A 17,619-nucleotide genomic window follows, 5' to 3' on the forward strand; every position below is an offset into this window, starting at 1 on the left:
ATACATACCTACTTGTTCACTTGGAGGGGGTCCATCAAATACAGAAACCTGGTAGAGTTGTTTTACTCTTTAAAAATAAAAAATAAAATACAATTTCTCGTGAACATTGCAACATTAACGATTAATATTTACCTCATATATCCCTTCTATGGATGTCCACGTGACACACACGTGATGCCAGAGTCCATAATTAGCCTCGAGACCGGTCTGTTCTCCATTTCCATTGATTGTACCCTGGAGATTTCCAGGATTTTCCACGATTGCATTTCCTTCAGCAGACGCGTAATAGCTTACTATTATTCCTTCGTTTGTATCATCCACAGTTTTCATCCACCAACAAAAGGAAATCTCCGTCATATCCGGGAATTCTGTGGTTAGCTTCACGTGACTCGACTTGCCATCAAATACAAACGTATTCGATTCAAGCTCACCACCAATACATTCGTCATCGTACAGGGGGTATGAATCGTAATAGCCTATGTAGAGAAATGGTAACCGACAACTAGCTATCAATGTGGACCGTGTTGATGATTGCAATGTGAGTACCAGTTTTACATTATCAACTATTCAAACTTTAGGAATTAATAACAGCACTGTCGCGACATCAAACTTTTTCAATAAAAAATAATAATAAAATCGCGAAAATCGTGGTCTCGCAAGAAATAGTGAGTGCTGAAACTAACATAAACTGATAAAATTATTCTGCCAATCTGTAATGGCTATACATCTGATAGGAAGAAATAAACAACACAGGAACCATTTGGAAAACGATGGAAAACCTGAACTTGACACTCATACATGAAAAAATAAAATAAAAAAAAAAACATCTACCTACCCCACCTATTTTAAAATTGAATGTAATCATAAGCACACATTGTTTACGCCTAATATAAACTTGAGTTATTTTTTGTGGACGGAGGGCCTTTGGTTACAATTTAGTAACTATAGTATTATATGCGACATTTGATGAACAAAAGTGGGACATTCACATCACATACGCAAAACTTGTCTCTATATTCCTCTCTGTCACTGTGTATGTCAATCTGTTTATCCAAAAGAGTGAGCCTCTATCTATATCTTCCTATGGCTAGCCTTGTATATCTTTCATGCACAAATGAACACATTGTTCGTGTAAAACTGTTCCTGTACTTAAAGGTACTATGTTACGTAGATGTTAAACGATAACTTCCCAATGATGTAATATTACTTCACCGTGGTATTAAATTATCAACATACCGAATTCAGCATGGATGGTAGAAATACCAAACACAACAAAGGCTACAATTCGTAGCTGCAGGAGTTCCAACATCCTGTGGTAAAGGATGGCTTCCTACAAGTCTCACAAGAGATGCTTTCGTACGATGTTTAAGGATACGATATTTCCTATATCGGGACGAGGTTTTCCGAGCCTAATCTCGATGGTGCGTTGTCCAAAACAGTTCTAATAATACAGGGGTCCTGTGGTGTCAACTTTACATATGTTTGATAATTTATAGAACTTTAATGTATGCATATGTTTACCGATATACCTAGTTCACGTGATACAATAATGATACCCTGACATTTTTGTTGCAAGTTTTAGAATGCTTATTTTAAACAGATACATCCATCTGTTTTATTTATTTCTGAAATGCCGAGTTGCATATTTTCATTCATGTGAAATAAGAGAGAAGCTTTGGGTTTGACGTATTAACACAAATTAGTTGCTATGAATTAGACCAAATTTCTTTTACAGTCATAAAAAGCAAAACTCGAACAAACGCTCAATATTGCGGTGATTTTGCAAGCGAAATATAAATTTAGAAATTTACAGACGTTTTTTAAATTATGAAGCAGATACACACCTAGTTGCACTTAATTTGAAGTAAGTGTATGAGGGTTATATATGTAAGCACAGCTACAGGGGAAAATGCCAACATTCTCAGTGGGAAAAACGTTAATAACTGTTCAAATTTGTCATAATTTGAGTCCTTGCCAAGTTCATGAATTTAACATTGAATTTGTAGGGCAAATGTAAGGTTATTTAGCCGAGCTTTGTGGTGGAATGGGGTTTCTATTTGGGGGAGGGGATTTGTTAATTAACATGATAACGAGTAAGCGTACTCAATTATGCAACAGAGCTGCAGATAATAACAGTGGCATTCTGGGGAAAAGCCTTTTAAAAAAATCTGGTTCATACATGTTTTAAGTGGAATTTTTGGGCGCAAACATCAATCATCGGCTCCGCCCAGGAAATTGCCATGTTAAATCAATGAAATAGGCGTGGCATTTCCAAAAATATCAGAAAGGTCATTTCAAAAATTGCTAAATTGGATATCTGCTTATAAATATTTGACAATTCCTATCCTTATCATGTTACTTTCGTTTGAAATCTTCATCTGTGACCACTCTTACTCCAAAATCATTCAAAGAAAAACACAAGATCAGATAATAATATTGCAGATTCTGAAAGAGTTTATTGCTAATTCTCAATGTCATGCATAATTGAATGTTAATGACGTATATTTGTGATGTGTGCAGTAATTATTTAAACTGTGTATCACGCCAGTACGTGTATTGAATAGCAATATTGATTATTCGTTGTATCATTGTATTGTTCACGGTTTTTATGGTGCCATTTTCATCTATTAGGCAAAGTATTCCGGGTATCCAATATAATAGTATTGCTGACAGCTACCCTGGCCTTTAATTCTGGTCCAAATTCTGCGGGTGAACAGCACTCCTGGCCAAAATATACAATGGTTTGTCTTCCTTAAGGAAGGTGGCGTAATGTTTAATGCTGAAGTCACTGGCATTGCAATAATGTTCACTAGTTCCAGTTCGTGCGTGAACGCAATGCAAAGTTAGCCGCTCTAATTTTGCAATTGATTTTGGCTGATCACTACAAGTAACTGCCTAAGTATTTGTGATTTTTTTTAAGTTTGCCGCATAAATGAAACATATTGCAATGTACTTCTAGAATCTACCATGCGTATCTGAATAATTGTTAAAACACTAGAATATTTCTGTGAATGTATTAGTTGTATAATGAATCGTTGAGTGTCAATTTATATCCTGTGTCATGTCCAGTATCCATTTTATTGATGTTCATCAACATTTGCTGAGTCCATGAAGTAGAAATAGGTTTGCAACAACTGTAAGACAGTTTGATAGAAACCGTTCTTACTGTCTGAAAAGAGAGAAAGAAAGTTTTCATTTTACATGATCATGGAAAGTAAGTAAGAATTGTGTAATTTTACAAGATCACGTGATAAATTCTCACATCCAACGTCATCAACTGTCAGAGTGCCTAGTCGTCTAATGCGCATGTGCGGGTGAATTGCTATTTGTTTATCTGTATATGTCTGTCTACCTGTCTGTCGGTATGTCTGTCTGTCAGTCAGTCAGTCAGTCTGTCTGTCTGTCTGTCTGTCTGTCTGTCTGTCTGTCTGTCTGTCTGTCTGTCTGACTGTATGTATGTATGTATGTATGTATGTATGTATGTATGCATGTTTGTATGTTTGTATGTATGTATGTGTGTATGTATGTATGTATGTATGTATCTCAGTCTGTCTGACTGTATGTATGCATGTCTGTCTGTCTGTCTGTCTGTCTGTCTGTCTGTGTCTGTCTGTCTGTTTGTTTGTTTGTTTGTTTGTTACAAAATCGCGGTCGCTAAGTATACGTAAGATCAAAATAAATCCTTTTAATAATAGTGTCCCAACAAGCCTTACCAGGTTTTTCAGGCGCCACCATCAGGTCGGCTCTGTCGAGGATAAGTTCATCAACATCATCGTCCGTCCAAACCTCTACTTCACATAAACACAGGGTAGTCTCGTTACATCTCGACTCAACAGTCACATATCTTCCAGCAAGCGGTGCATTTTCACATTCCAAGTTAATACTTCCGAAGCATTTGTCTTCATTTGCAACAACAGCACAGAGGTTATTCCTATGAAAGTCCAAGTAGTTGCCAACCCTTACTTCCGCTCCTACGATATCTGTTAACAAGACAAAGTGGCAAAGAGTTTTTATACGAGAAACATATTTTTTCAAATATTTTTTTTCAGTTTTTAAATAATGTAGCCGTCTCCAATTAATATACAGTTGATAAGAATTTGAATATCATTTTATTTTGTTGATGTATATTGTCATCGTAGCTGGTGTTTTTATTAGTATTAGTTGTTACGTTTGTAAATTTCTTTCTGTATGTCTATTTTTTAGCTTAGTTAAAGTTTACTTCCTACACTATTTTTGTGTATTGATCCGTTGATTGGCTATTCCGAATATAGAGGTTGGTTCATTATTTTTGTTGTTTATCCATGGACTGATCGGCTAATTCGCTCACTTTGGAAGTTTCCCGAATGTCGGTTGGCAATGAAAATGAAATATTTGATCTAATTTTATTTCAAAAGTATGACCACAATGTGTTATCTCTCTAAATGGCAATCGGTTTATCATTATACCATTCACCAGCCAGGTTCAACAAAAAATATCGAATATTTACACTTGTCGTTCTCCGTCACTACGACACGCGTTGATGTCACTACAACGCGTGTCTACGTCATTGGTTTTGTTGTGTTCGAAATATGAGTCAAAACGATCAAAATTGCCATTACTTTCTCCGGTTTCTCTTTAGTTTACTGGTGATGGTATGATTATGTTATTCCCCAATATTTCTCTCCATTCAGCTGGAAAATACTCGTGACCTAAGGGTTATCATTGTACTCGTCTAGCGACTCGTAGTGACATGAGCCCCTTAGGTCACCCGTATTTTCCGTATCTAAACGAAGAAAAATATTGGGGAATAACATCTAATAATAATAAAATTATTTGTAAATAACATTCATATCGACATATTTCTACATCAAAATTCACTTTTTTACGTTAACAAAGAGAAATTAAGATTATCACTAAACATACCACCGGGACAATTTTCGGTTTTAGTGATCGTGACGTACTCCACTGTGCGACATTTCCCGAGATCAATCCTAAACCACGGGTCACTTTCAAATCGGGTAATCGTACAGGAACCTTCACAGAAACTTGTATCCGTGTTGCCATCCACAGCATGGTTTGCCTTGGAATACCACACACTAGAACTTTGGTCAACGGTCTTCCCAAGAGCGATATTCGTATAACATCCGGGTATTTTCTCTATCAGTTTCCATTTTTTTTTTTAAAAAGGAGATATATGGAATACATTTACGTGAAATGATGTAATATATGATACAAGGGTAATAAGTATAGAACCTTGTCTGGCCAAACAAAACATCTTACTAAAATTACTACATTTTTATTGGGTGCTGATTGGAGGTTTTCTTACAAGACTAAGTAATGATAACAGTGTTGGTAACATTCTGTTCATCCAGGCAATAAAATGAAGCAATTTTAAAAAGGTGGGTGGGTGGGTTTTTGGTTGGTTAGATGAGTGAGTGGGTGGGTAGGTAGGTAGGTAGGTAGGTAGGTAGGTAGGTAGGTAGGTGGATGGATGGATGGATGGATGGATGGATGGATGGATGGATGGATGGATGGATGGATGGATGGATGGATGGATGGATGGATGGATGGATGGATGGATGGATGGATAGATAGATAGATAGATAGATAGATAGATAGATAGATAGATAGATAGATAGATAGATAGATAGATAGATAGATAGATAGATAGATAGATAGATAGATAGACAGACAGACGGACGGAGACAGATATATAGATATATAAATAGATACAAATCAATACTTTAGAAATAATAAGTAGAAGGGAAAGTAACTTATGAATTGTTTTTTAGAGTTTTATCACAAATGGATTCTTTATGTCTTATCAACTGAATAGAAAGAGGCTGTCGAGTTCAAAATTTATGATAATTTCAGAAGTCGGGCGAAAAAGATTCCAATTAACAAAATAAAGTGCATAATGAATGTCCTTAAAGACTTGGGGTACAATTAATATTCCGAATAATTTGTAAATCTTGCAGTGTGCGTGACAATGATTGAGTATACTTACCTTTGTGCTGGGATGGTACTTGTGTATCAGGACATGGTATTGGTTCACTTGGTCTTTCAGGTAGACAGTTTATTGATGGGGTAGTTTGGGGTAGGGGTAGTAGAGTTGTAGATGATGGTGTGGTTGTTGGTGGTGGAGTTGTAGGGGGTAGAGTGGTTGGAGGTGGCGTGGAAGGTGGTTGAGTGGTTTGTGATGGAGTGGTAAGTGGTTGGATGGTAGGTGGTGTGGTAGTTGGCAGTGAAGTGGTCAGTGGTTGAGTGGTATTTGTTTTAGTGGTCAGTGGTGGTGTGGTTGGTGGTAGAGTTGTCTGTTGTGAAGTGGTGTTCGATGGAGTGGTTGGTGGTGGAGTGGTAGGCGGTGGAGTTGTTTGTTGTGGAGTGGCAGGCGGTGGAGTGGTTGGTGGTAAAGTTGTCTGTTGTGAAGTGGTGTTCGATGGAGTGGTTGGTGGTGGAGTGGTAGGTGGTGGAGTTGTTTGTTGTGGAGTGGTAGGCAGTGGAGTGGTTGGTGGTAGAGTTGTCTGTTGTGAAGTGGTGTTCGATGGAGTGGTTGGTGGTGGAGTGGTAGGTGGTGGAGTTGTTTGTTGTGGAGTGGTAGGTGGTGGAGTGGTTGGTGGTGGAGTGGTCTGTTGTGAAGTGGTGTTCGATGGAAAGGTTGGTGGTGGTGTGGTTGGTGGTAGAGTTGTCAGTTGTGAAGTGGTGTTCGATGGAGTGATTGGTGGTGGAGTGGTAGGTGGTGGAGTGGTCTGTGGTGGAGTGGTTGGTGGTGGAGTGGTCTGTGGTGGAGTGGTTGGTGGTGGAGTGGTTGGTGGTAGAGTAGTAGTTATGTCATCTCCACTTCCACCTGTAACACAGAAAATCAAATTTGTTCACGACCAATCATGGTTTCATAAGATATTTTACTGACTTGATGAAGAACGAAACGAAGTCTACCGTCACATGCCTGTCTATATTGCAAAGGACGTATTAAGATTAAGGACATTTTGGTAAATTTGAATCCTCGATCGCCTTACAGTTATTACAAGATTGCATACTTAGCATCATGATGGTAGAGGGCGTAATATAGTATTATGTTGTCTTCACAAAATAACCGTTCATGCTTTTGGATATTGTAATTGAGTTTTCTATAGTTCTACTCACCACAGGTAAAATTAAAAACATCGATGTTAATCAAATCAGCATACGTCAACTCATGCCAGGAAACAATGTCCCCACAATCAGGAATACATGTCTTGACTGCTAACTGAAACAGGAAGATAGTGAATGCAATAATGAAAGTGTCAATGTGTGTATTTATATACCCATAATAAGTTCTCACTTCGTGGTATCACTGCCTACCGATAAAAAAGCTAGAATCGTAATAATTTCAGATCACTGCATACATACATGCATACATACATACATACATACATACATACATACATACATACATACATACATACATACATACATACATACATACATACATACATACATACATACATACAAACAAACAAACAATACAATTTATCTGGATAGGGTTGTTCTCTGCAAATGCTATTTTAAGTGAAAATTTAGTTCTACAAATTCAATAACATTTGTTCTGTAAATCGAATTGCTCTTAGCATAGGACATATTAGTTCACGTAAAATTCCAAAATGTGTAACATTGAAAAATGTAAAATAACAAAGTTGATTTATTCATACAGATCCACAATAACTACGCATTTCTCATCCATATGGACTTTTTTCAGGAAATATGAGCATTTTGGGCATGGCATGTATATTTAACATTAATTTCCTCACCTTCCTTTGACGTTTGTTCAGTACATAACTGTAAAAATTGAAATAACGCAGTTTTCCATTAAATGCGTCATTTTTGTTGAAGCCACCCCATTCAACACTTTGTTTCTGGCCAATGACAAGTGCGCCACCACCGTGGATTGTTTCCCCAGCTGCCAAACCAGTTCCAACATAAAGTAAATCTTTCCGGTCATGTATTGTGAAGTCTCCATTTTTTGACGACCAGCTGAGGCAGATAAAATGTGCCGTGTGGTTGTTCAGATTAACTCCGGTAGATTCACTTTTCTTGTTGTTGATGATGACCACCAAATCGTTAACATTTTCAATGACTACACTGCCCTCTGTGTCGCCTTGTACGAAGTAACTGAAAACGACATTACTGTAGTCTCCATATTTGTCATCGAGAGACATCCAGTAACAAATAGAAAACTCATTGAGATCAGGAATATTTTTAGGTAGTGGTGCAAGACTCCAGTCACCTGTGTTGTTGACCTTCCACAAATATCCATCAAGTACACCTGGGTCACATTGATCCTTCGAGACTGAAAAGATTAGTTAATATATTCACATTCGTGGTACTGGTTTCAGAGAGTACAAGTACACACACACACACACACACACACACACACACACACACACACACACACACACACACACACACACACACACACACACAAACAAACAAACAAACAAACAAACAAACAATCAAACACACACACACACACACACACACTCACATACATACATACATACATACATACATACATACATACATACATACACGTCATTGTTTTCAAAGACCCCTTGAATAAAGTGTTTCCTTGTTTTCATTAATAATAATAATAATAATGTTCGGTTTTTATATAGCGCTTTCCCACACCGTGCTCAAAGCGCTTTACAATTATTACCCCTGGCTCGGATCAGAACGGCACAACGGCCCTTTAGTCTTCCTCAACTCCCCGGGGAGCATACAATCCATTGCAGCCATTGCAGCGCATAGGATTAAAGCCTTCACATTGCAACCTACATCCTACCAGGTCCCCAATTATACAGCTGGGTTGACTGAAGCACAGTCGTGGTTCAAATCTTGCCCAAGGACTTTAGCCACTCAGAAACAAACAGCAGGCAGCGACAGGGCTCGAACCTTGTTGTACCCAACGAATTGTGAATGATATGTTATTTAAAGTTCGTGAACTATAGCTTTATAATTTACATCTATACCTTACCACAAGGGGGTAAATCTTCTCCAATTCCATTCGGTTGGATCTCAACTGACGTTCGTTGCTCTGCTGTGAGATAAGGCCACCAGATGACGTCACCACAAACACGTTCACATCTATCAGTATACAAGTCCTGTCATTTAGAATCAACGGGGAAAAAATTACATTTTTAATAACGTAATATGCGCTTTAAAAATACACTAAATTGCCATTTCTCTGTACAAGGCAACTAACACTCATTCACATTTAATAAAAATAATTACCTAATTCTGTAAGTACAGATCAAAGTAACATCAGCATTAGGAATTTCAAATTTTGATATGGCTATTGAATATAGTGTTGATTGTATAGGAAAAGACTAGACGACAAACCCTAAGTTTATTTTGTCATTATTTCAGGACAAGGAACACACATACATACATACATACATACATACATACATACATACATACATACATACATACATACATACATACATACATGCATGCATGCATGCATGCATGCATGCATGCATACATACATACATGCATGCATGCATGCATGCATGCATGCATGCATACATACATACATACATACATACATACATACATACATACATACATACATACATACATACATACATACATACATACATACATACATACATACATATATTTGGTAGAATTTAAGGCCGGTGTTTTTTCAATGAAATGAGTGCCCAGGTCACGGTTTCCTCTGTTACTGAATATCAGCATTCTTAATTTGGAGAACGGTTAAGTTACTAATTTGCGTTTTAAATCATACAGGTTTTTTTAGATAGATATATTTTAATTCTATGTACAGGCTTGATATAACCACCACCACCACCACCACACGTTGCCTAGCTAACAATAACCTGTCTCATGGAAACGTTCAAGACAAAAAATCTCTTCAGAGAACTGCGAACTCTTGATTGTCAATTTTTAGAAGTTTTGTCCACAGTTTATTATCTGCAGACTTTAAACATAGGGAGAATTTTGCATAACATTAGTATATCTGTTTGTAAAATAATCAGAATCTAAAGGACTGTGTGACAATGGGGTGATTAATTTGTGATTAATAGTTACGATCTTACCAAAATATCATATTTGGAAAGTTTATCTTGCCACATATTGAAATGCGCCATTTCAGCTGAGAGGGCATAGTTCCCATCAAAGCCGTCAAGACCATCTACAATTACTTGCTTTTGACCAAGAACGAGGCTACCTCCTCCACGAACCAACAAACCTACTGCGAGAGGTGCGCGTGCCTTGGTGGCGCCGTCCAAATAGTATTTATACTGTCCATTCCAGGAAAGCCACGTAACACAAACATGGTGCCAAGCATTATCTAACAGGTTATGATTAGAATCTCTACCCTCTGTATTTCGAATCGTCAATGTCAAGTCACCCGGTTTTTCTAGTACGATGCTGCCCAGGCTATCCCCTTCAACGAAATAACTAAGAATCGTTTGTTGGTAATCCGAGGTGTCGATAACTTTAATCCAGAAAGATATGGTAAACTCTTTAAAGTCTGGAATCGGATGATCAGTGGTAACGAAGCTGTCAAAACCATTGAATAGCATAGAAGTGTCTTTGATATCTTCATCCACACAGTACCTTGGATACGCTGGTGCTGAAAGGATTTTCAGAAAGGATTTTAAACGCCTGTTCTAAATATAAATAGCGGTCTTATTAAGATGACGCTCATTATGCTAGATGACTTTGTCTATGTAACACACTCACAGAGCTCATAGATCACCTATGAAACTGCTATTGCAGAGCGTGTTACAGTTTGTGTATCTCCTAATGATGGACGAAAGTGTTATGAATATACACGAAAGAAATGGTTTGTCACTGTATTGTTGAAAATAGTTGCGTTATGGGGACTGTATTCTTTAAAATGCTCGTATTTAATAGTGTTCTTACTTTGTGGAAGATCTGTGTCCTTCCAATCACCAGGAGTCTCTGCATAGTACGACCACATTACGACATCGCCACACCCATAATTGAGACTGTCTTCAGAAAGTGCCTACGTATTAGGAAAATAAATCATTTTCATATCGTACAGACAAAAGTAAGCAGCAACAAAATATACCTGCGATTTATACAGTGATATTAAAGTGTGGTTAGGTGTTGAGAAAATTGATAGTCCTGTCCAGACAGTATAATGTTCATAGCAATTACATTTTTGAGTGTATTACCAATCATGCAAACTATGCTAAGGAGGATTAGTATTGGTTTAACAGAGTATAGAAGTTATATATGCTATGGTATGTACTTGTTGAAGAAGCTAATGTGTTAAGATAAGTAGTTATGGTAGCAGGTGTGTACAGCTTGTCTGCTAGAACGAGATATTGCAAGAGGTTAATCATTTTGAAGTTGCTGTACATGTGATACTGAATATGATATATCAGTGATGTAACTTGCATAATAAATGACTAATTTGCATAACCAATGATGTTTACCATTCTGGTCAGTACAATGATATATCACCAGGTTGTTGCCAAGATTTTCATTGTGATCTAAGATAGCAAATAGTTATGTAGAATACTTGAAGATGCATAGATAATACAATCTCACATAATGATATGCATGAAGTAACAAATCAAAATGAATAGCATTTATTTACACGTTAAATTTTATTGGTAGAGATTGGTAGAGAGTTTCAGTTTCTATCAAAAGAAGCAATATCTAAATTCAATCACAGATATTTAACGATAACAAGTATCCAAATACCTGTATTTCTTCTTCTTGGAGTCTGTACGACCACATATTGAACTGGGTTATTTCACCAACGTAGTGTTTACCCAAGGCCAGGTCTCCACCGTCAGTAATGGTCTGATTAGTTGCCAATCCCTTTCTTCTACGCAGCATTCTTCCATCCTTATAATACTGAAATGAGAATGAGTTGTAAATTAAAAAGGAATTGTTAGGTTGTGACGTCACTTCCCGTTCGGTTGATCTCTGGCTGACGATACTTAAATGACTCCGTTTTATATTACTAGAGAGTGAAAATGAACAAAAATTGAGAGTACTGAAACTTTTTTTAAATCGAGTTCTATTCAAGATCTTTCAATATTGCCATGATGTTGATCGGTTTTAACCATGATAATTGGTAACTTACATTACCCGTGACATGGGGAATGTTAGTATGTGATTTTGTCATACGATACGTTTAAGGTTAGTACTCTAAAGATGCTAGTGATGTCCCCAGGCCCACTATTCATTGGTCAATAATTTGAGCACCTTATGTAATTGTGTTATAATGTCAAATGCACATATTTACAAACATAGTACAAAAATTGTTATTCTATGTCAAAGTAAACTTTTAGAAATCAAAATTTATTCACCCGGTGATTGGGGTTGTGTGTTCACCCACGTTCTTCCGTATACGTGTTTGCTATCAGGAAACCTTTAAAAAGTTCTGGATAGGATTTCGATGAAACTTTGTAAAAGGAATGCCTATTGGACAAATGTCAATATATTTGTTTCTGGTTGATATCTGATGTTTGATGTTGATTTTAATCTTGGGATTTAAATTTCGTTAAATCACATTGAAGAGAATTGTAAGGACCAATTGTCTTGATTGTAGTTTGAAATCAGAGTTGTCGGGGGGGGGGATGTTAAATTTGTGAATCTCAAAAGTATTTAAACCCCAAATATCAATATTCCATTAACACCATCCATTGATGTGGCACCGTACTAAACTATATACAGCACTTTGCAGATTACTGTTCACTTTTCCATTTGATACAAGTATACAAAAACTACTAAGAAACTGGACATGCTACACTTAAAGATAACAAGATTGAATGAATACAGTTTCTTGCTACATTTTGTCTAACTGTAGACATAACACGAGGGCATCAAACCATTGGCGCCCGCATGTCTGTGTCTCGTTGCAGTGTATTTTTAAATGGTTTATTTCATTTAGACTAAAATGTAACAAGAAATTGCGATCTTGTTATCTTAGAATGTAGAATGTGCAGTTAGGGATTGGTTTCTGCGTGGTTGTATCAAACAAAGTAAACAGCTTCTCACGGGAAGCTTCACTTCATTGCGTGTCTGTTTTGTCATACCTAGTTAGAATGGATTCGAGATATACTGGTGATTAATTGATTGTCGAAATTATCTGTGATCCCAAAATGGAAACAATATTGAGGCGTAGAGAAAGATTGTCAAGCAGAACTAAAATAACGTGTTATCTGACCACCAGGTGTGACCCAATACTCGCTGGCGTGGAACGAAGAAAAATATGTCCATTGTGTTATATAAATTACCGAGAACATCTGTTACACATTGTACCACAACATTATTTAATAACTCCATCAATGTTAGGGAACATTGGAAACATTCCATGCTCACTTATTGCTTTGACAGTCGACAATATATTCATTTTTATCTTGTATATGAATAGAATAGTATATATATTTTGGCTTGCGTTGATGCTGGCTCATTGATTCATATGTAGGCATGCACGCATTTATTGTTAAACCCGTTAGCTAGAGCTATAACATGACAGACACAGACAGACAGACAGACAGACAGACAGACAGACAGACAGACAGACAGACAGACAGACAGACAGACAGACAGACAGACAGACAAACAGACAGAGAAAGACTGACTGACTGACCAATTGATTGATTGCTTGATTGATTGATTGATTGATTGATTGATTGATTGATTGATTGATTGATTGATTGATTGATTGATTGAATGATTGATTATTGATTGATTGATTGATTGATTGATTGATTGATTGATTGATTGATTGATTGATTGATTGATTGATTGATTGATTGATTGATTGATTGACATAAAACCAGAGACAGACAGACAGACAGACAGACAGACAGACAGACAGACAGACAGACAGACAGACAGACAGACAGACAGACAGACAGACAGACAGACAGACAGACAGTCGGCCAGTCAGTCAGTCACACAGACAGACAGACAGACAGACAGACAGACAGACAGACAGAGACAATTATACTTGCCTCATACATTCCTTCTGGTTCCGCTGTCCATGTGAGACACACGTGATGCCAAAGTCCATAGTTTGTTTCAATACCTGACTTCACACCCTCTTGTGCATTGACAGAGATCAGCAAATTTCCAGGATTTTCAATTTTAATCTTTTCTCCAGATGAATCTGAATAATCAACCAATATTCCTTGATTTCCACTATCTTCACTTTTCATCCACCAGCAAACCGTGAACTCAGTAAGGGGAGCGTGTTTTATATTACTCAACACCATTCCATCTGCTCCACCAGATAAAACCACAGTTTTGCCCAAATTACCACCATTAAAACATTCGTTTCCATAACCAGGATATGATGTGTACTTCTCTAAAACAGTAAAAATCAGACCAAAGAGACATTTATGAAGTAAGACATTTACTTATACGAACATGTAACACATGGCTAGAGGGATAGTGGCAAATCCGGTCGACCTGAACAGGCGAAACCCTGTTTGTAAGTAATAAGAACTCCTGGTTGTGGTACAAGAACTTATTGTTACTATGATCACCTCAGACTACTACCGACCTGATAAACGTGTTTACGGATGTAACACACCCTTTTCAATGTGTAAGTGTTCCGATATCAATTTAGTCCAAAAATATCGTGATAGCTCTCCATAATAGCGTACACACAAAGGCAAGATTTAACAGTGCTATGCATGCGCACTTGTGAAATAGCTTTTAGCCTATCTAAAACTTCGAAATTCTAACCTCATTTCAAGGCTGACAATTTAGGTGTAAGTTTTGCTTGCAATATAGAGGTAGGTTCAAACTTCACAATCTGTGCAAAACATTACTTCCATGAAATGGAAAAAAACTTCTCCGATATACAAATAACTACTCCCGTGGAATAAAACTACACCCATGGCTGACAAAAATACTCCCATGAAATAACAAATACTCCCATGCTAAAAACAAAACTACTCCCAGGAAGAAACAAATATTCCAATGGCAAAAACAATTACTCCCAGGAAATGAAAATTACTAGCATTGAAAAAGCTACACTCGTGAAATAGGAACTACTTCCATTACAAAAACCCATTAAAAAAAACCTTCTCCCATGGAGCAAACTTCAAAATTTTATTTTTTTTCCTAACGCCGTAATAGATTAATAGATTTAGTAATATTAATTTCACAATTTTCAATTCCTTAAAAATTCAGACACTTCGTTTTTCTATCAAATCTGCTTCCTATGCGACAAGTAAACAAGACTCGTGACATACCAAATTTAGCAGCAATACTTGTAGTAAAGATGACCAGAAGTAATGGTATTCTCCGAATCGCTGGTATTGCTGGCATCGTGATAGGAAGGATAACAGCAGCAGTTGAAAAGTATGTCTCCTTGTGTCTTATATAAAAAAAAAGTAGACGGTAACAATCTGCAGTGTAATGCATATGTTAATTGTGTTAAACCATCGTACCATAACATTTATTAATAACATGGACAGGTTTTCAATTTTCTTTTTTTATAAATGTCACATCTGTCAATGATATGAATTGTGACTGATATAAATGATGGAGATTGAGTAGTGTCTTTGTTGATCTATTGTATTGGAATTAATAACAACTACCAGTAGATAGACAGACAGACAGGAGGGCGGGCGGGTAAGTAGGTGGGTAGGTTGATTGCTTGGCTTCTAGCTTTGTTGCTTGGTTGTATTTTGGTTCGTTGGTTACTTAATTGGTTGCTTGATTGATTGATTCATTCATTCATTAACTCATTCATATTCATTCATTCATTCATTCATTCATTCATTCATTCATTCATTCATTTGATTGATTGACCGATCGATCGATTAATCGACGAATCGACTGCCTGACTAACCAACTTCGATCTGGTAATAACTACTTTACTTGTACATTAAAATCATCACTGGATTAGTTAATGTTCCAGCTGTGAAGAATTACAGAAAGTAATACATCTGGCCATATTGCGGTAATGCCATGCCGTTGGAATTTCAATCCCTTTGTTCCACTTGAATGTAGTTTCTCCAAAATAAGTCTACTTGAATGTTTAAAACTGTTGGAATTTAAGTTTTTGGAAGCAATTATTACAACCTTTAATATCAAGCATGAGTTAAAAAATGTGTTCCTGATTCAACACTGTCAAACTGTTTTCCTGATTGCTTTGACTAACTTTATTTTTGACTTAGTGTGGCACTGTTTCGTAGTATGGTAAATACTTCTGATCTCAAAAAAGTGCAACTTGATATTTTGGCTTCTTTGATGCAAAAGTTGACGAGAGAGTATGTCTTATACTTCTAAGTAAGTGCATCAAAAAATTTTATAATAAGATATTTGTTTCCAATAACATGACTCCAGAAAATAGGGTAGATAGATCGGAATTTTATTTTATTTTACTTTAAATTTTAAAAAAATTGCTTCGACCCCAGATAAGACTCATCGGTCACAATACGTTAGAGTTTGATGAAGTAAATGAAAACAATTTTAAGTTAAGTATACGAACACGTTATACAGAATGTACCGTTCAAGTCTAAAAAGACCGGGTTTCTCTTTGAAATACAATTATTTTAAATTGACTACAGATGAGTCAAAGGCAAGAAGGTGTACACGGAAATAGAAGTAATAAATTGTTACCATTTTTCCTTTTTGCATGAAAAGAAATGTTTAGGGTTGGGGTTTTAACTAGGGTCGGTTGGGTTATCGGAAATTACCTATTTCTGTATTTGGCCTAAGAATAATTAAGACGTCGATGGCGTGTGACGGGATCGTTTCAACTTAAATATAAATCACATGGAATGTATGTATTCTGTGTAATTACTTGTGGAGACATCGGGTCGCATCATAAAATTAACAATGAAGAACGAATGCCGGCAGATGTTGTGAACACAAAGAAACACTACACATTGTCAAATTTGCGGTAATTAAAAATAGTGACATACTGAAATATATAGAAAGTCAAAACAAAATTAAATATATTTTCGTAAATTAGAAACATAAGTAAATGTACAAACAATTTAGAGATTGTAAAACTGTGATACACTCTGCTTAGGTATAATAACAATAATAATAATCAGTTTATTTACCCCAAATAAATATAACAGTTGGTAAATGGGGAGTCAGGCAATAACGTACAGCTACTCTGAGCCTGTCCCCTCACATATTTATATACACTATAAACGTGACTTATGGTTGCTGGCCATAGAACAGTATTTTGGATACAGCTAATATGGGAATTACTGTAACAAATGAACTATATTGATACGATGTAGCAGTTATTAATGATTATTCATCAGATTTTAATTCCCTAATGTTGGGATACAGAAATGTACTTTACCTATTACAATACAAGATACATGGCCACGTCGTTTAAAACGTCCACAGTATTAGAGATGACACGTTGATAGAAACGGTAAGGTAAAAACCTTCTAGATGTTGATGCAGACACAAAAACAGAGTAAAAACAGGAAATTGTAAATGCAAGTAGCATATATGTACGTACACACCCGCGCGTTTTGCATATTAAATTTGAATCCCTTGAATCCCTTGCAAACAAATTCCATACTGGCAGTTTTTATGGTAATCCTAAGGAAGTAAATACATGTAAAAATTTACGTAAATGACAGAAACATAATTGTATATACATAG

At 36.5% G+C, this 17,619-nt stretch overlaps 1 protein-coding gene across 1 annotated transcript; it reads right to left on the reverse strand.

The window, feature by feature from the left end:
* Positions 1-2,569: 2,569 nt before the first annotated feature.
* Positions 2,570-15,355, reverse strand: LOC144452685 (uncharacterized). Its single transcript, XM_078143829.1, has 12 exons — positions 15,234-15,355; positions 13,986-14,338; positions 11,719-11,874; positions 10,909-11,011; positions 10,077-10,615; positions 8,990-9,116; positions 7,767-8,305; positions 7,123-7,225; positions 5,987-6,826; positions 4,903-5,136; positions 3,714-3,980; positions 2,570-3,169 (listed from the first exon to the last, which is right to left on the reverse strand). The coding sequence occupies exons 1-12, from the start codon at positions 15,307-15,309 to the stop codon at positions 3,078-3,080; spliced, it is 3,429 nt and encodes a 1,142-aa protein (XP_077999955.1). The 5' UTR covers positions 15,310-15,355; the 3' UTR covers positions 2,570-3,077.
* Positions 15,356-17,619: the final 2,264 nt, after the last annotated feature.

This window comes from Glandiceps talaboti, chromosome 23 (genome assembly GCF_964340395.1).
Source record: "Glandiceps talaboti chromosome 23, keGlaTala1.1, whole genome shotgun sequence".
Lineage (NCBI taxonomy): Eukaryota > Metazoa > Hemichordata > Enteropneusta > Spengelidae > Glandiceps > Glandiceps talaboti.